The sequence below is a fragment of the Chrysoperla carnea genome, chromosome X (assembly GCF_905475395.1).
Source record: "Chrysoperla carnea chromosome X, inChrCarn1.1, whole genome shotgun sequence".
In the NCBI taxonomy this organism is placed as follows: Eukaryota; Metazoa; Arthropoda; class Insecta; order Neuroptera; family Chrysopidae; genus Chrysoperla; species Chrysoperla carnea.
The window spans coordinates 26,109,426-26,129,237 of NC_058342.1; the positions used below are offsets into that span (position 1 = coordinate 26,109,426).

General features: G+C 29.1%; 2 protein-coding genes and 1 long non-coding RNA gene across 3 annotated transcripts; 1 reads left to right on the plus strand and 2 right to left on the minus strand.

The window, feature by feature from the left end:
- Window positions 1-2,936: 2,936 nt before the first annotated feature.
- LOC123302538 lies at window positions 2,937-3,430 on the minus strand. Its single transcript, XR_006535532.1, has 3 exons — window positions 3,367-3,430; window positions 3,176-3,283; window positions 2,937-3,113 (listed from the first exon to the last, which is right to left on the minus strand). It is a non-coding gene; the product is annotated as an uncharacterized LOC123302538 (long non-coding RNA).
- Window positions 3,431-5,392: 1,962 nt separating this feature from the next.
- On the plus strand, window positions 5,393-11,470 carry LOC123303027 (zinc finger protein 271-like). The gene is made up of 3 exons (XM_044886122.1): window positions 5,393-6,086; window positions 10,089-10,571; window positions 11,433-11,470. The coding sequence occupies exons 1-3, from the start codon at window positions 5,393-5,395 to the stop codon at window positions 11,468-11,470; spliced, it is 1,215 nt and encodes a 404-aa protein (XP_044742057.1).
- Window positions 11,471-18,038: 6,568 nt separating this feature from the next.
- Window positions 18,039-18,738, minus strand: LOC123302531 (ubiquitin-conjugating enzyme E2 N). The gene has a single exon (XM_044885502.1). It carries the CDS (start codon window positions 18,507-18,509, stop codon window positions 18,054-18,056), a length of 456 nt encoding a protein of 151 aa, XP_044741437.1. The 5' UTR covers window positions 18,510-18,738; the 3' UTR covers window positions 18,039-18,053.
- Window positions 18,739-19,812: the final 1,074 nt, after the last annotated feature.

A 19,812-nucleotide genomic window follows, 5' to 3' on the forward strand; every position in this document is an offset into this window, starting at 1 on the left:
TTCCTACTCATGGAGGTTAGAGAGAAGGAGAACGATCGCTACGCGCTAAAGCATTAGCGCGTCTGTCCCTGAAAATTTGTAGAATTTATAGTTCATTTTTCAGTCACCAGCCGCGCTTTTGTCGGTAAGTAGTATCTGCGAAGTTAGCTGTTTATGAGTACAAGTAGATGAAGTTAGTTGCATAATGTTCAAATTGAATGATATTACACGTATATTAAACGTTGATAGATCATTTGAAATTAGCGCACAACAGCCCGCTTTTAATGAGACAACTTAGCGATCGCAGCGCCTCACTTATTTTGTCCATATTTCGGGGACAATATTTTCTATAGCGATCGTTCTCCTTTTTCTATAACCTCCATGTCCCTACCTTTAAAGTATTCGCCATGGGAACTGATTCTAGCGCTATCTGGTGGTAGAAAATAGAAGCTGTCTATGACAAGTCAAATTTCAACAGAAATAAGAAATAAATCACATCACACAGTTTAAATAATTTTTTTTTTATTTCACTCATTATCAAAATATAATATATAAACAATTCAATCATAGCCATGCATTAATTTGACTTGTCTAGACAGCTTCTATTTTCTACCACTAGACAGCGCTAGAATCAGTTTCCATGGTGAATAGTATTCCCATACAGATAATTCCATAGAGCAGTGTTCACAACCTTAAGTGAGGACATCCAGTAGCGTAGCTCGCCTTGGAGGGGTCCTGTATCAAAATTAGGAACCCTGGTAGAAAAATCAGTTTTAGCTACGGCCATAGCTCCTCAAGAAACATTTTTATAGTACGACAAATAATCTCCTAAAAATTATATGGTACAAAATTTGGCCCTGTTATCTTTTACATCCTGTACTTCCATATTTGTGAACAGGTCCGCATTTAAGCAAAATTTGTATGGGGTAAAGTAATCAAAAATTCTAAAAAGCTAAAATTAAAGCTTTAATAAAAGACAACGGAGCCTGAACTACAGATATAAATGGACTATAGCCGCATGGGCATACGATAATTATTTGTCTAAGTGTCAATTAAATTCAATAATATTTTGGGCTAAGACGTTGCAGGAGTAGGGTGCAAAATTTCCCAGCTAAATATAAAGACAAATAATACTTAGCCATACGCCTAAGGCTGAATTCTAGGGCTGTCAGTCTATTTAGGGAACAAATATTTACAAAAATATGAAAAAGGTTTCGAAATATTTTTTAAAAGATATAAATAGTCTGATGTACTACATTTCGATCGCTTAAAAGTAATCACAGTTTTAGCTACAGGCTTGGATAGCTCCTCAAGAAAACTTTTTATACGACAAATAATTCTAAAAATTATATGGTACACAATTTGGCGGTGTTTAAAATAACCACTACCCTCCATGTTAAAAATGGTTGCAGCGTCAACTGGATAAATAGATGAACGCACTCTAAATAAAACGACATCGTCTGTACTTCTACTTCGATTTATGAAGTCGATAAATAGCAAGTTAATGTAATCGAGCCAAGAAAAAAAACATTGACCCTTGTAATTCATATATCCTTAATATTTTCAAATCGAGTTAAGGTATGCACTAAATGCACAATAAACTAAATAGCTTGATTACAGTGGCCTAGGTTGCCTTGGAGGGGCCCTGTATCAAAATTAGTTGGGTGGTCCAAATTAAGGATAAAGATTTCTCACAAATGAAACAAAAATGTATGCATTAAATTAAATTAAATATGGTCTGATGGCCTTTCCTGCCCCATCGAAGTCCTTAGATAATTTTTTATCAGTTTTCATTTTAAAGTTCAGCTTATGCGGTTGTATCTGGAAGGATCAAGAATAGAAAGCATGCTGTTATTACCTCCGGAAAACCGGATGCATGGCAATTGAGCTTTGTCAGCAATAATTCCATGACTTCCTTAATGGAATCCACCCTCTACCTTATTTTCAGGTTATAAATACACCTTGTTTGTGACAATTATATTCACACACCAACAAGTAATTTTGAGTAATAAACATGAATCAAAAATACATTTGTATTACAACAATATTTTTATATTGTTTTGTGTTAGTTAAAAGTGCTTCAATAAAATTTCATGATCACATTAACCCAGTCCACAACCACATCGAAAATTCTGATTTTCAAGCTCTAAGCAATAATGGTTATTTGAAGAAAACTTACATTAATTTTTATATGAATCAACGTAGATTTCGTGTACATAATATAACTTCGAAACCAAACGTGATTGAAGACACGTTAAGATTTTATTATAATAAAGCGTCAAGACCACAGAATATCCCTCATAAATATCCAAATGTGGAACAACAAGAACTAGAAAAATTTCCATGGCAACCAGATCAACCCAATGTTGAATAAATACAACAGACGACAATTTCTTGGAATTATGTATGCAACAGATACAGAATATGGATTCTTTTTCTTGTCAATATTTACGAAATATTCAACAAAAACTTCGACAAATTACGAAAAAAATGCGGAAATATTGTAAATGATAATCCAATATTTTAAATGTAATGTAATGTAAGGTTTTATTTAAAAAAAAAAAATTTTAATCGGGCATTACCTATTTGCACTTAAAAAAATTATATTTAATAATTTATTAGTTAACAATAAAATTTTAAACATACTTGTTGTTAATAAATAATATAAATATAAATATAAAGAAAGCATTTTGTTTTATTCTTCAAAATTAACTTAACAAAAATTAATCTGAAAAATATAATTAAAAAAACATTAGAAATCTTACAAAAAAGAAAAAAAGCATACAAATGACTCACTTTCAATAATTTGTTGAATCGTATCCTCAACTTTTTCTCTGTTACTGCCCGGCGCTCACACAGCAGCGAAAGAAATGGTTTGGTCCGGCCATAGTCGAACCAGAAGAAATTAAGAAACTCAGCGCTAGGCAGATCCTGGGTTTCAGTACATCAGTTGGTTATAATAGCCACTGAAATGCGTAGCGGGGATAGAGTACAAGGGTCTATTTGGCTAAGTGCTCTGAACCATTGCTTCGAGGCCCAATGCTCGAGCATGGCCCGCTAACCTCTATACTCATACTCATCCTCAACTTATTGTTGAGCAATTTCCATTGTCCTACAATAATAATTATCTGGAGCTAAAAATAATAAAAAACCTTTAATAAATTATTCTAAAAAAAATAACAAAATTGAGACTTACTGAAAGTTATTACTGTTATTAGGTAGACTAACTCAAATAGCCTACTCTCATGAGGGTAATGGTCCTCAATTAACCATATTGCCGCGTCTCGGGCATTGCCTATTTGCACTTAAAAACAAAAATTACACAATTAATAATTATTATTATTATTTCTTAGTTAACATATATACAATAAAATTTTTGAAACCTACTTGTAAGTAACAAATAGTGTAAATGTAAGTATACTGGAAGCACGCGGTTGTGACGTGTACGAAGTATTTCGTTAGTAACTAGTGACATCTACTTGAAACGTTTACATTCTAAAGACCGTTTGACACTACAGATTATCTGATTCTAAAGATCAGATAACACTACAGGTTTATAATGATTATATTTTTGATTTTATTTTTGAAGTCTTGACGTTTATTTTTGATGGTTATGCCCAATTTAGCAAACGAAAAAAAAAAAAGGAAAATGATTGCACGTTGAAATTTATTAATATAAAACATTTAAAAATATATAATTCATTTAAAACTTAATAAAAATAATTAATAAACAATTAATTAATGAATGTTTAAGTGTTAAGATATATTAGAAAGACAATGTTTACAATGACAAAAACGTCTTCAAAAAAAATAACAATTTCAACATCATTAGTAGTTCATTTTGATCGTTATAAATTTTGTTTTTTTTTAACAACTTTGCTGATTTTCAGTCATTTCTCGATTTATTTCACTTGACATGAAAATTTATTTTTATTTACGTCAAGATAAAATTATCTTGAGATCTCCAATTCATTTCAGCGCACGAATCACATTTAAATTGAAAAACAGGCGCATTCCACTCAATACTGAAAGGATAAGAGTCCCCAAAGTTTTTACATTGATGATTCTTTTTTCTATTTCATTCCTAATTTTTAATGTTTTTCGTGGAATAGTTATTTTCAGCTATAAATATTGCTGAAAACTAAATTACGCAACAGAATATCGACTACTAATATTAAAGGAGCATTACACACTAAATCTGAAATAACCGATTGCCACTCATTTGAAACCACAGAAAAGGACATGAAGAAATGAATTTGAGACTCATTTTTCTTTTTCAGACTCTGAAAATACTGAACATGAGACCACTGGGGATGAAAGTGGAAAATAATTTACTTTGATTTATGTTTTTTATTATGCTATAATATCAATATTATAATAAAACAAGTGAAAACAAACAACTGACTGAGTTAATTGTTGAAATACCATTTAAAGAAAGTGTTGATTACGTAACCGTTTGTTTTTTTACGTCATATAAGTAAAGAAAGATAGCCAAACATGCATACATACATGTCAAACACACTTAACTAATATTCCCATGTAATACATACTATATAATTTGCGCCTAATTTGCGCTCTCACGGGTAAACAGTGATGGTTACGAACAAATGTTTCAAACAAAAGTTGTTTGTTTTTTTTTTTTTTAAGATAATATTTTTTTACATTTAAACTTTTGTTCTACCTCTAATGGTTTACAAAATGGATCTTACGGACCCAAGACGTACTTGACCTATGTTGCTCATTGACGAAAACGACCTTCCTTTTTATGTCCTGAAAAATTTTAGCTTGATATTTTTTTCGTTTTTGAGCTATCGTGTTGACAGAAAATGAACGAAAATCATAAACACCTATACCAAAATTTGGTTTGTAGCGTCAACAGTTTTAAGCGTAACAATCTTGGGATTAAACTTAGTATACTTTTATCTATTTCATATATACATGATATAAAAATGTATGTGAGTCCTACTACCGAATAAATGTGGTTAATTGTTTGAATTACATGAGGAAAGTAAGAAATCTGCCTTTTTTCACTTTACCGACTGTTTTCTCCCATTTTTTTTTTTTCTTTTTTTTTTTAATAATGAGCGGCTGATTTTTTTTGTTTTTTTGGGTTGACAAACTTGCATTGCTTAGTTTGGATGATTTAAAAGTATACCTTTTGGCAGACTGTACTACGCAGAATTGATAATAATTTTAAAAAATGGCAAATAATTCGTTTGAAGATACAAATAATCATTTATTTATCAATAAAGAAAATATTAAACCTGAAAAAAAATTACATACAAAAGTGATTATTAAAAATGAACTTGGACTCAACGACAATGCAAAAAGTGTAAAATTAGAGCCTGTTGAAGAAAATGATGACTATTTGTACGCAAATATAAAACTTGAAAAGGAATTACTAACAGAATTAATGATTAAAGATGAAGAAAAAGAAGACAGCATGTTAGAACGAGAACCAGTTCAAATTGAAGAGGTGTTAGATGGCAAAGCCAAAAGTGTAAAATTAGAGCCTGTTCAAGAAAATGATGACTATTTGTACGCAAATATAAAACTTGAAAAGGATTTACAAACAGAATTAATGATTAAAGATGAAGAATTAGAAGAAAGTATGTTAGAACCACAACCAGTTCAAATTCAAGAAGTGTTAGGTGAATCTGTTTTAGAAGAAAAACGATTTTCTTGTGATATTTGTACTAAAAGATTTACTACGAAAAGTTCTTTAGTTAATCATAAAAAAGTTCATCGTGAAGAAAAACGATTTTCTTGTGATATTTGTACTAAAAGATTTACTACGAAAAGTTCTTTAGTTAATCATAAAAAAGTTCATCGTGAAGAAAAACGATTTTCTTGTGATATTTGTACTAAAAGATTTACTACGAAAAGTTCTTTAGATAATCATAAAAAAGTTCATCGTGAAGAAAAACGATTTTCTTGTGATATTTGTACTAAAAGATTTACGAAAAGTTCTTTAGTTAATCATAAAAAAGTTCATCGTGAAGAAAAACGATTTTCTTGTGATATTTGTACTAAAAGATTTACGAAAAGTTCTTTAGTTAATCATAAAAAAGTTCATCGTGAAGAAAAACGATTTTCTTGTGATTTTTGTAATAAAAGATTTACTCAGAAACATCATTTAATTCAACATAAATTGATACATACTGGTGAAAAAACCTTTTGCTGCGATATTTGTACTAAAACCTTTGCTCGCCGTAGTTGTTTGATTAAACATAAACGTGTCCATACTGGAGAAAAACCTTATCTATGTGATATTTGTAATGAAAAATTTTCGCAGCGAACTTGTTTGATTAAGCATAAACGGATCCATACCGGTGAAAAACCCTATTCATGCGATATTTGTACTAAAAAATTTAGTCAACGTAGTACTTTGGTTTCCCATAAACGTATACATTCAGGCGAAAAACCTTTTATTTGTAGTGTTTGTAATAAAGCATTTACCCAACAAAGTTCTTTATATTTACATAAAGTTATACATACTGGAGAAAAACGGTTTTCTTGCGATATTTGTAACAAAAAATTTATTGGGAAAACTCCTTTAGTCAGACATAAACAGATTCACAATCGATAAAAAGCAGAATAAATTTAAAAAAATAAAATGAAATCGCCGTTGTAAAAATGTTGAATTAAATGTTTAAATTGAAATTTTCTTTTTTTTCTTTCTGAATCAATTTTCATCAAAAAAAGGTTGAAATACCGAAGCAACATTTGTTTTATAAAGTGGTTAGTTTAGTTTATAATTTACAAAAAAATTTCATTGTTTAAATTAAATCGAAAATGTTTAATTAAATTGAAAATGTTGAATTAAATGTTTAAATTGAAATTTTCTTTTTTTTCTTTCTAAATCAATTTTCATCAAAAAAAGGTTGAAATACCGAAGCAACATTTGTTTTATAAAGTGGTTAGTTTAGTTTATAATTTACAAAAAAATTTCATTGTTTAAATTAAATCGAAAATGTTTAATTAAATTGAAAATGTTGAATTAAATGTTTAAATTGAAATTTTCTTTTTTTTCTTTCTAAATCAATTTTCATCAAAAAAAGGTTGAAATACCGAAGCAACATTTGTTTTATAAAGTGGTTAGTTTAGTTTATAATTTACAAAAAAATTTCATTGTTTAAATTAAATCGAAAATGTTTAATTAAATTGAAAATGTTGAATTAAATGTTTAAATTGAAATTTTCTTTTTTTTCTTTCTAAATCAATTTTCATCAAAAAAAGGTTGAAATACCGAAGCAACATTTGTTTTATAAAGTGGTTAGTTTAGTTTATAATTTACAAAAAAATTTCATTGTTTAAATTAAATCGAAAATGTTTAATTAAATTGAAAATGTTGAATTAAATGTTTAAATTGAAATTTTCTTTTTTTTCTTTCTAAATCAATTTTCATCAAAAAAAGGTTGAAATACCGAAGCAACATTTGTTTTATAAAGTGGTTAGTTTAGTTTATAATTTACAAAAAAATTTCATTGTTTAAATTAAATCGAAAATGTTTAATTAAATTGAAAATGTTGAATTAAATGTTTAAATTGAAATTTTCTTTTTTTTCTTTCTAAATCAATTTTCATCAAAAAAAGGTTGAAATACCGAAGCAACATTTGTTTTATAAAGTGGTTAGTTTAGTTTATAATTTACAAAAAAATTTCATTGTTTAAATTAAATCGAAAATGTTTAATTAAATTGAAAATGTTGAATTAAATGTTTAAATTGAAATTTTCTTTTTTTTCTTTCTGAATCAATTTTCATCAAAAAAAGGTTGAAATACCGAAGCAACATTTGTTTTATAAAGTGGTTAGTTTAGTTTATAATTTACAAAAAAATTTCATTGTTTAAATTAAATCGAAAATGTTTAATTAAATTGAAAATGTTGAATTAAATGTTTAAATTGAAATTTTCTTTTTTTTCTTTCTAAATCAATTTTCATCAAAAAAAGGTTGAAATACCGAAGCAACATTTGTTTTATAAAGTGGTTAGTTTAGTTTATAATTTACAAAAAAATTTCAGCTGATAATTTCATTTATCATTTCCTCAATTTCAGAGGCTGAGTGCACCTCCTTCATGCATATACCATGCACTACACCAGCCCATCACAACTATTAATTAAATTAATTTTGTTGCGACGGCGGAAATCGAACCCGATACCCTAAGCATACCGCGGACGAAATTGGTTACGCCTGAACCAACTGAGCTAATAGGGCGACAATATGGCGACACTAGGGAGGCGGTACAAACATATCCTGCCATCTAGAGGATCTTTTTTTAATCTTCAGAGGAAAAAGGCTAATTCCTAAATCAATTTTCTCACTTTAGAATTTTACATTTTTAAATAAAATCTAGATGTTTTTAAAGTCAGCTATCTAAGTGAAGTAAGTATTCGATGGGCGCTCAAATAACATGTAGTAGGCATTGACAGGGAGCATATTAGGTGAAGGGAAGCAAGCATATCTTCAAATTGAGTGTAGGCGTTGAGTGAGTTTATAGGTCCTACCGAATAAGGAGTGTATTTCGAAGTATTTTAATCCAATGAATTTTTAGCTTGTTCATCGCTCGAATTGGAGAGAAATTTGTTGTAAACAAATTAATTGTTTTTACGGTCATAGCTCCTAAACTATTGAAAATTTTAGGAAACTATTTGTACCATTTTATTCTACATGAAAAAAAAAAATGTCATTTTTATATTCGTCTTGATACGACCAAGAGAATCGGAGATATGGTTAAAATTGTAAACAAAAATGATATTGTATAAGTTCGGCGCGAAGCGCTTGGTTTGAAACGTCCGTAGATTGGCCAATAAATAATATTTTTGTACTTTAATTAATGTTGTGCGAGTCCTTAGCGATAGAAAACCCCATATAATTAACCTTTTTCCTCTGAAGATTAAAAAAAGATCCTTTAGATGACAGGATATATTTATACCCCCCCTAGTGTTCCCATCTAGCGGATCTTTTTTTAATCTTCAGAGGAAAAAGGCTAATTATATATAACCAAAGATATTGTAATTATTTTATCTATGTATATAACAAAATTGCAAAAATGTTCTAGTTTACGAATATTTTTATATTTTTTCAAATATCTCTATTAAAACTTGAGTTATTTCAACCGAACGCGAATGTATGATGAAATTTTGCGTAAAATCGTGTAACTTGAAAAACTTACCTGTACAATATAACGTAGTATACCATTACAATATGGCGTTGATTTCTAACATCATGAGCACTGGCCAGTATACTGGTTAATATTACGGAACACACCCTATATATTATTATATTTATGTAAGACACTAGAGTGATACCCACACGCTTCGCTGGGTTTAAAAGTAAAAATTGATAAAGATTGCTCCCGCTTATCCCTTTTCTATAACACTCGAAATAATGGTGGGGATTGTTTTACACACGTAAAATATATTATTTTTTTAAATGTATAATAGTAATTATTCATTGAGTATATCAGAGAAGATGGCCTTGAAATGTTTTATATTGACTATTTTTACAGAAATCTGTAATTTATGGTAATTTCAAATGTCAAATTAAATTAAATTTTTGTATTTCTTTTTAATATATCTTTATAAATTATAGCTCATGTGTTATTCTGATATATCAGCTATATTACTGTATGGTTTCATTAAAAAACATTCGCTAGTTTAAGCGTGAAAGCGTAACAAGCAAACAAACATGCTTACTTTCGCATTTATAATATGTAGAGATTTTGATTATATTTGCACGTAAATTTATGAAATATTCCACCAAAATTAAACATAAAATATTAAATTATAAATTTTGTAAATATAAATAGTTAATCAATAATTTTTAAAGTTTATTGTTCAAACTTACAAATTGAAACCTAATTTTTTCCGGGTTTGTTGTGAGTGCTTAGTGGAACGCACTCTGAGAGAGAAATGTTGATTGACAATTTCAAAACAAAATTTGAGTTGTAGTAAAAAATTGATATTTACAATTTTATTAATATTAAAAAAATGACAGATAGTACATTTCCTGATATAAATAATCATTTGCTTATTAATGAACAAAATATTAAAATTGAAAAACAAACAAAACCAGAATTAATATTTATTAAAAATGAAATATTAGAAGACAATCTAGAAATGAAAGAAGATCAAAGCAGTGATACAATGCAAGAAATATTTGAAAACATTGAAAGTGTTAAAGTTATTGCCGGTGGAATAATTAAAAATGAAATATTAGGTGACAGTAGTGAAATGATGAAAGAAAAACACAACAGTAGCGTTACTACGAAATGTGAACAAATTCAACGAAAAGAGGAACATTTGTCTGTGATTAAAAATATGAAACTTGAAAAAGAATTACATACAGAATTAATGATTAAAGATGAAGAATTAGAAGAAAGTATGTTAGAACCACAACCCGTTCAAATTCAAGAGGATCCGTTTTCATGTGATGTTACTGATCAAAGCAATTTAGTTCAACATAAACTTCTTCATGGTGGAGAAAAATCATTTTCATGTGATACTTGTAATAAATCATTTAATACCCAAAGTTATTTGATTAAGCATAAACGGACTCATACTGGAGAAAAACCATTTTCATGTGATGTATGTAATAGAAAATATAGTCAGCTAAGTACTTTAGTGAGACATAAACGGACTCATACTGGAGACAAACCATTTTCATGTGATTTGTGTGATAAGACATTTACTCTTCAAAACAATTTAGTTCAACATAAACGTACTCATACTGGAGAAAAACCTTACTCATGTGATATTTGCAATAAAAAATTTCGAGTTCAAAGCAATTTAATTCAACATAAACGAACTCATGGTGGAGAAAAACCATTTTCTTGTGATTTTTGTAATAAATCGTTTACTACTCAAAAAAATTTAATTTTACATAAACGAACTCATACGGGGGAAAAACCATTTTCATGTGATATTTGTAATAAAACATTTAATCAGCAAACCCATTTAGTTGGACATAAACGAATCCATACGGGAGAAAAACCTTTTTCATGTGATATTTGTAATAAAACATTTACTGATAAAAGTAATTTGGGTAAACATAAACAAGTTCATAGCGGTGAAAAATTTTCATGCGATATTTGCTTTAAAATGTTTAATACAAAAGGTGGCTTAATTCAACATAAACGGATTCATACTCAAGCTAGAAGCACTTGCTAAAGTATTGTTCACATTAGGCGAGTAATTTAGTCATAGACATAGAGACAGGACTGAACGTTCCTATCTAACTAAATGGGACTCTTGACAGGACACTGTCACCTTCACAATATGGAGATCTCTAATGATCTCACTTGTAGAGCCTGTGTGAAGGATCACGGAACTTCCAAACATGTTATTTGCACCTGGAGAAATCTGTAAGGTATTAGATTCAGAATGTTCGAGTCTTAAACCTGGATTCGAACTAAGTAATCACTAAAACAACAAAATAATATTTGTGATTTAGACTACACAACTGATGTATGGAAAAATAACCATAATTAACGTATATGTACTAATATTATGTGTGTCGTTGCGAAACCACGTATCAATTTATTCGCCGTGGTTTCGCAACGACTAGAAGTCAAGTGGTATATGATTATTATTGGAAAATCTATTATAAAGGGGTTTAATGCTATAATAGTCTAAGAGCTGGTCGCCACCTTGGCTAAGATACTCGCCACAAAGCTACAATTTTTTTTGTATGATTGATTTAATTATAGTTAAGTATCAAAACGTACTTCTGCCTGAGGTAACGCCGTTTGCAAGAATACCCCCTCTTTTTTTATAATTGTTTCATACGTCTGCCATTTACATATGTTTTAATTTAGACAAGTATTTACAACCGAGAAAATCTGCCAATTTTTTTACACGCTTAAAATAGCATGAATTAAAACATACGTAAACGGCAGACTTGTTAAAGTATATTATAAAATACGTCCGTTTGTCACAATTTTAAACACACCTGACAGGTACTTCCAACCGCGAGAATCTTCTGCCATTTATTTTATGAATTCCAGGTAATATAAATTAAAACATATGTAAACGGCAGACAAAAGTACGTTTTGATACTACAATCATACAAAAAATTGTAGTTTTGTGGAGAGTACCTTAGTCAAGGTGGCGACCAGCTCTCCGCCTATAAGGAGTATAAGGTAAATAAGCATTACAAAACAAAAATGTACAGATTGGTTTATTTGAAAGCATTCTTGAAAACTGCGCAAAATAATTTGACAACATATATAAACAACAAGTTTTTTCAAAATTTCTAAAAAACATAGATCAAAGGGCCGTAAAAAATCGTTATAATAATTTTATTGGACCCAGGCGGTGTTTTATTAATTTTTTTGAATCTATTTTTATTTACATTCAGTCTTTAAATTCATTTAACTATACAAGGCGCTGCCTTTCGGCATCACAATTCATTTTTATTCCCAAGATCTCCCAGAATTTTTCACTCCAATTTGAGACAAACAAAATAAATGTTTCAAATAACTTATAAAATTATGTGACTTGATTAAGTTTCGCCGTCTGGGTACCTGGAGAGCGTTAATCAAAAATATACATTAAAAAATATCGACTAAATCATCTTTCATGTTTAAACATTCAAAATCAGTTAAAATGACGAATCAGTTATTATAACGGAATCAATGCGTCGGTAAAAACAAGTTGAAATTCGAAACAGTCCAGTTGTGGCGAACCGGGCTCTTAGTTTTCCTCGAAGAGCCATCAAATTAACTCCTAATAGCATTTTTCTCAGAATATAATCATCGCAAAGAAAATGTTCATATTGCTTATAACGACCATAATTATAGGTTCTCTTAATGTCTTTGTAACTGGTTTTGACTGTATTTTTCCTCGAAATTGTTAAGCATTAATCAAATATTTATATTTTTTACTTTTATACTGGTTTTCTTCCAAAAAAATTGTAATAAAGCAAATTTAAATTAAAAGCTTATGTTTTAAAATTCTTGATTTAATTTTCAGCCAAAATTATTTGAGTACTCAGAAAAAATTTTTGTTTTTATAAATACAATGTTTGACGGAATCGTATCTACTAAAAACACGTTGACGGAGACGCTGTTAATGAAGCGAATACTATTCTAAAGGTATGTCCCGTAATATTATAGTCTGTGACGATAATCACTTTAAAAAGAAATCGGTAGTGTATTCGATGAGTATCTACAAACTGGCGATTTTGCGTCATCTTGACACCAAAATATGTTCATTATAAAAAGTGCTCATTTACTTTTCTCGAGTTGCTAATTCGGCAGATTGCCGGCACTAACCGAATATAACCACAGATATCTGTGTGTATGATATCTATTATCTATGAATATAACTAAGGTAAACCATCTATATATATATGTGGTTTGATCGCTCGCCATTTTGATGCCGATGTCAAATAAACAAATATTATTTTTAAGTGAACATAAGTTCTAACAATAATTATATAAACGTCACACGAAAATTAACGAATTTTTGTCAAATGTAATCGTATTTTATGGGCATATATTCTATAAAACTGCGTACAAATTTTCGTGTTACAATGATATAATAAATAAACTAAAATAACTTACCTTGACTCAAAACTAATATTTGATAACATTTTGTTAATTTGACATCGGAATAAATTTGGCGGACGATCTTACTCACATATACATTGAGCCCTAGTATTTTTTCAGATTTTTCTAGTGTTTTCCTGTCCAATTTTGTAGATAATAGTATTCTTTACAACTTTTGTTCAAAAGTTTTTTTGTTTTTTTTTTTTTTTTCTAATGGCACTATTTTCACTCATGTTGTACAGCTTTGTGGAACTTACGATTGAGGTAAATCTAAAATATTTAGCTCAAAACCTTGGACTCACTTTAGGAGAACTGAACAAATGTTGAATCTGAATTGTTGCCACCTATTTGCGCACAAATTCAAACTGAGGATATAAAACTTAGTGTACCAACTCTTTGAAGTATTTTTTCTTTGAAACTTAAGAAGGATAAAAAGAGGATAATTAGTTTAATTACTAAAAATAAAATCCCGATTATATAATAAATTTTCTATATTTTCGGTGACTTTTTCAAAATTCTAAATAATTCCCATTAACACATAGGCACTTGAAACAAAAATATTTTCTAGTAAGACGTTAATTAGGAAAATTTTGTCCTTGGTGGAAAAGTTCTCTCGTGAATACTATAATGCCCTATTTGATAGCTCAAACTGACTCAATTTTTTTAAGTGTCCATTTCCTTAAAAAACTTTTTCTGACGGTCCCGTTTCAGCATTAGACATTAAATAAAGCTTAATTTTCGCAGGATCGCGTTTCAAATGTGCTCCTGAACGTAAAAGTGCAGGTTGTCGGCGGGTAAGTCGTTTCTCGTAGCTCGCTTTCGTATTTCGCGAATGGTTTACAAAACCACCCGTTGAAGCTATCTGCAAGTTTTCAACTTTCTTTTCTTTTACAGTTTTAGAGAAAATGTACACGAAACGTTTCGTAGAAAATGTACGAAAGAATGTTTCAAACAAAAGTTGTTAATTTTTTTATAAGGAATAACTTTTATATTTAAACTTTTGTTCTGTCCGTAACGGTTTACAAGATGGATACTTTTTCATTTGATTTTAAAATCGGCATATCTCGGTCAATTTTGAAGGTAGAAAGTCGAAAAAAATGTCCACAATTAAATCAGCTAAAAATTTTAGTGGAACTTTTTTTTTTGATACATTAGTTCTTTTACTTTTTTTTTTTTATACATAGGTCGTTTTATTTGATACATAGTTCTTTTCTAATTTTTTAAAAACTGATTTAAACCCCCGAAAAAGAGGGTTAGGCGCGCCCCTGAGAGGTCGACTTTTTTACGACCTATTAAACAACTGTGGAATATTTCAAAGATGCATGAATTTTTTTCTTTGAGATATTTAGTTTCATTGTACTATACAATCAATGCGCTGATAAGATTGTAATGTGAACATTTATAGAGTGAGAAATATCAATAGATTTTTAGGACAAAATCGAATCGCGTATACTCCGAAGATATTGATTAATGTATGGGATATATTAGATAGTGTATTTAGAGTACAGTTTCGAACTACTAATCGAAAAATGTTAGCCAAATGAATATTATGTAAAAAAAAAAAGTAACACAAAACCATTGTCATGCGCTGAGAATGGGTGTTTATGGCTTAAATCGATTCTTAAAGGGTTTAACACGAACACCAATCAAAAGGTCTTTCGACCAAATTGTTTGCAAAACTGTATTTAAACGATATTTGGAATCAAAGTTTTCACCTCACATCGAGATGAAACTTTTAATCATCTAAGTAAGTGGGGTATCTTTAGGTCTTTAACCTTCGTAAACTCGCCCATGGGTCTCTCAGACCAACAAACCAATTTATATAATATAAGATAAATGGCTTTTGCATTTAATACATGCGGGATCGACTTAATCCTAACTACCCCCATTCTACATGCATTCCAATAGTTTTGCGTCCGAAATGTGTTTAGATTCCGAAATGTGTTAAGTAGTTTCTGGTCTATTGTCAAGTTTTTTTAATATTCTCTCTTTTTGAATAGCCCAAATTCTTTTTCGAAATTCCTTATATCTTCCAGAAAAATTTCTTTAATTTGCGAATTAATTCTCGATTGGATTAGATTCGTTGATTGATGGAGGCCCCACCCTGCACAATATATATATATATTTTTTTTTTTAGAATAAAACGTTTTAAACAAAAGTAGTAAATAATTTTATTATCTACAAGTTTTAAATAACAACCATTTTTCCAAAATAAAATTGATAAAACCATTCGAGACTCATTTTCAAATTTGTCTAAAATGCCTATCAAAAAAAATGCCTACTCTATCAAAAATTGCAATACATTCGTGAAGCCAAATTTTTTAATGTATTTTTGCTCGGTAATTACAACAACAAAAAAAGGATATTTCGATTATTATGGAAAATTATGGTTCCAACTATTTTTGGATATAAAACCTTAAAAAATTTATCTTTTTCCAATTTACAACGAGTCGGAATAATAATAAAGTGTCTCATTTTTTCCAAAATTGTTTTTCCTGAAAACTTTACTAATAATTTAATAAAAATTAAGATTCCAATCGTAAATTTAGCAAATTTCGCACACAATTAATGCAGAAATAAATTATCAAGATTATTTACATTCGGAGAAATCGATGAAAAATCAAATTATCATTTTCCATGACAGATACTAAAATTCGGTGATTTTTCCAGGATTTTAAAATTACCTAACATTTCAAAGTCAATTATTACCCTTTACCCGATAGCTTTGAAGTGCCCCCAACCCAACCTGTCTTTTGACAGGTTGTCATCGTTTTGAAAGTCATCCAATTAGCTTCTAGTAATGATATGGACCCCCCTAAGATATTAACAATGGTAGAAATTTGCAACACCATAAAATAAATTGGATTCCCATCGTAAATTTAGTAAATTTCGCACACAAATATAATAATTCGCGAACAAATATCTTGAATAAAAAAACGTAGGGTCAAATGATAATTTCTGTTTTTTGCCTAGTTTTATTTGGATGATTAATTTTCAACTTAATTTAAGCCCAAGAATTTCTTAAATTTAGTAAATTACCCCAGGTAACTTTAATTTTTTATGGTTAATACAAATCCTCGCAATTCGACACCTTATTTACGACCTCACCTATTTTCCTTACAAAACATGCCAATTCTATCGTCCTGAAATTGGAAACTTCGAGAAAATCGTGCTATTTTTCCAGATTGAAAAATAAAATAAAGAAAAACTTGGATGATCGTTAATTTTACATCCAAAAAAAAAAGATCCATAATTCAACATAATTTCCGATATTTATTTCGCAAATTCAAAACATGATTTTCGAAATTGATGTTTTACAAAATATATACAAATTATAGATGAAAATTTTACAGGTTTTTTTTATACAAAGAAATTAAATCCTCTCGAAAAGTTTCGAATATATTCGTGATCACCTTTTGAATTGCGATTTCGACTGAAAATTAATAAAAATTTCACACTAAAAAGACAAATTTTTATGTAGTTTTTAAAGCCGCATGGTTTTTTTTTCAATCCATCTTAAAAAGAATTACAATTTTTAAAATATTAAATTTTTACAGCGCAGATATTAAAATTGATCGAGCTGAAACCTGATGTGATTTTTCTCATAAATATATTAAATATATCAGTGGCGGATTTAAACGGTCGATAAAGGAGCAATTGTCCCTTAGCAGATGGGCCCGAAATCCCTCAAATAACTATAACCCAAAAATGAAGGTTTTGTGGCTAAAATTAATACATAATGTATACATTCTGAGAAATCGATGAAAAATCAGATCTTCAGAATTCAATTCTAGAAATTCAAAAGTATTTTTATATCCATTTTCCCTTGTACCAAATACCCAGATTTTTCCAGAATTTTAAAATTCTCACACATTTCAAGGTCAATCATTACCGTGAATCCGATTTCGTTAGGGTGCCCTCAACCCAACTGTTTCGTATTCCAACCTATCTTTTAACGATCGGGCGTCCATTTTGTTCGCAGAAGGATGATTTCTAATGAGAGTCATCCAGATTACCCTCCTAATGATATTTCTCTCTGGAAGATAGTTATTCCATAGAAGAAAAATGTACATATCGCTTATAACGACTATGGGATATAACGACCATAATTAAACAAGGTCATCATAACCGGTTTTGATTAAACGAGTAAGTTTTTTATAAATAATTCGAATGTTTATTATTTAATGTAAAAATTCAATAAAAGAATTGCCCCCATACTTTTTTATGCTTAAATCCGCCACTGAATTATACAAATTTTCATCAATTTTTTATTTTTAATAGAATTATGTAAAAATATTATGGCGTGTGTATGTGTGTTTTTTTTTTTTTGATTTTATGTAAAAACGTGTTCAGATGTGTTTTATCCACAGCAAAAAATTCGGGTCACTATATTTTTTTTTTTTTTTCAAAAAATGGTTTAAGTTTTTTTTTTTCATGTCTTTCAACACACAAAATACAGTATTCAAAAGAAGCGATATTAAATTTAGTTTTATAAATTTTTTTTTTTATTTGATTTTGTTTGTTTAATTGTCCATTGCATATCGTCGTGTCCATTCTTTGGCATTCCTGATAGCTTCCGCCTCGTTGACTTTCCATAATTCAGCAACATCGTTCGCTAATGGATCATCCGGATTCGGTGCACTTAATAGCGCTTGAATTGATAATAAAACTGTACGTATTTGTAATGCAGGACTCCATTTATCTTTTAAAATATCCAAACAAATTCTGCCTAGCCTATCGATATTTGGATGATAGATTTTGGTTATAAAACGTACTTTTGGTGCTGACATTGGATAATCTTCTGGTAAAAATAATTCTAATTTAAATAAACCACCTTCGAATGGTGAATCCTCTGGTCCAGTAACAATTACATGAAAATATCGAGCATTACTATCATCGGGTACAGCACTTATACCAGGCACTGGTTCCTGCATTAAACGTTGAGTTTCTTTGATTATTCTCCTTGGTAAGGCCGCCATTATAACTAATATTACTTATTGAATATAAACTACAATGTCACTTAATATTAAATTTTTTTCTTTTCTTATTGTTTATTGATTTATGCAATTATTTATACCACTAATTACTTTGTCAAGTACTTAACAATTTGCACATAGTTTTTTTTAATGTAATTTTAAATGAAATATTAATCGCCAATCCAGTGGCAATGACGTTTCACTCCGAAATGTGCAAAGCGGTATAGAAATGTAACTACCATTTTGTCCATAGAGTTCTAGTATTTCATGTTTTACACAAAGCTTATCACAGATGGCATTACTCAGTTTAAAATAAGCAAATACATATTTAAAAAGTATCGAAAACTTCAAATATTTTAGATTATATTTTTTATTAGTTTATCTATTTTGGACCAAAAACACAAAAATTCAATCAATTCTTAGATGAGTAATTTTCGAGACATCGAGGTATATCAATTTGAAACATGACTTTGTGTAGGATTTGAAGCGCAATGTAAAAAACTATTTATCTTATCATCAAATTAACCCAATTTTTGATCAAAATTACCTAAAACAACAAGTTTTATCGAATTTCGAAACAAAAATTATTTTTCGATTTGTTCAAAGGAAGTTATGAAAATTGCTAAATATCGATGAAAGTTTGCATTTCCGATTTCGATAAAACTCAGTATATAAAATAATTTGACTCAAAGAATACAAAAATAGAGTTCATTTCATGACTGTAAAAATAGTTTCTGAGTTATAGGTATAATCGGACCAGTTTCAGTCCATATCTTGGGATCTATTCATCTACTAGTCAAAAAAAATGGATTTTGGTCAAAAATTATTTTGCGATTTTTTAAAAGGAGTATCTCTTAAGAATCCCTGATGGAAAAAATATTTGAAGAAAGAATTAGAAGTTCTGAAAAAGTCTTAGGAACTTTGAATTTCTCAACGTTTTCGGACTAGTCTAATTCAGAGTTATTCAGAGTTCTTAATACTTTTTTAAAGTTTCTAAGACTTTTTCAGAGTTTCCTAAGACTTGTTAAGACTTATTATTTTTTCAAATATTTTTTCCACCAGGGTAAAATTGCAAGCAAATTGAAAAATGTCAAAACAACTAACGGAATTAATTGTTTAAATATCATAAATATACCGAGTTGAGTATAAAACTTTTGCTGTTAACATTATTGCGACTCTATATAATTTTGGATTTATTTTGGATTAGATTTAATTGTGATAAATCCCTAAAATTTATTTAAAAAAATATTAAAAAAAAAAAAAAGTGTCTGTTTTTCAAATTCAAGTATACAAAATGAACATTTGG

Bases quoted from the DNA above. Each gene is read 5' to 3' on its own strand.
- LOC123303027 (XM_044886122.1), top strand. From the start codon at position 5,393: ATGATTAAAGATGAAGAAAAAGAAGACAGCATGTTAGAACGAGAACCA. The intron at 6,087-10,088 runs GTAATAAAAGAT...AAATATTAGAAG, and splicing joins ACGATTTTCTTGTGATTTTT to ACAATCTAGAAATGAAAGAA. The intron at 10,572-11,432 runs GTAATAGAAAAT...TTTGTGATTTAG, and splicing joins ACCATTTTCATGTGATGTAT to ACTACACAACTGATGTATGG.
- LOC123302531 (XM_044885502.1), bottom strand. From the start codon at position 18,509: ATGGCGGCCTTACCAAGGAGAATAATCAAAGAAACTCAACGTTTAATG.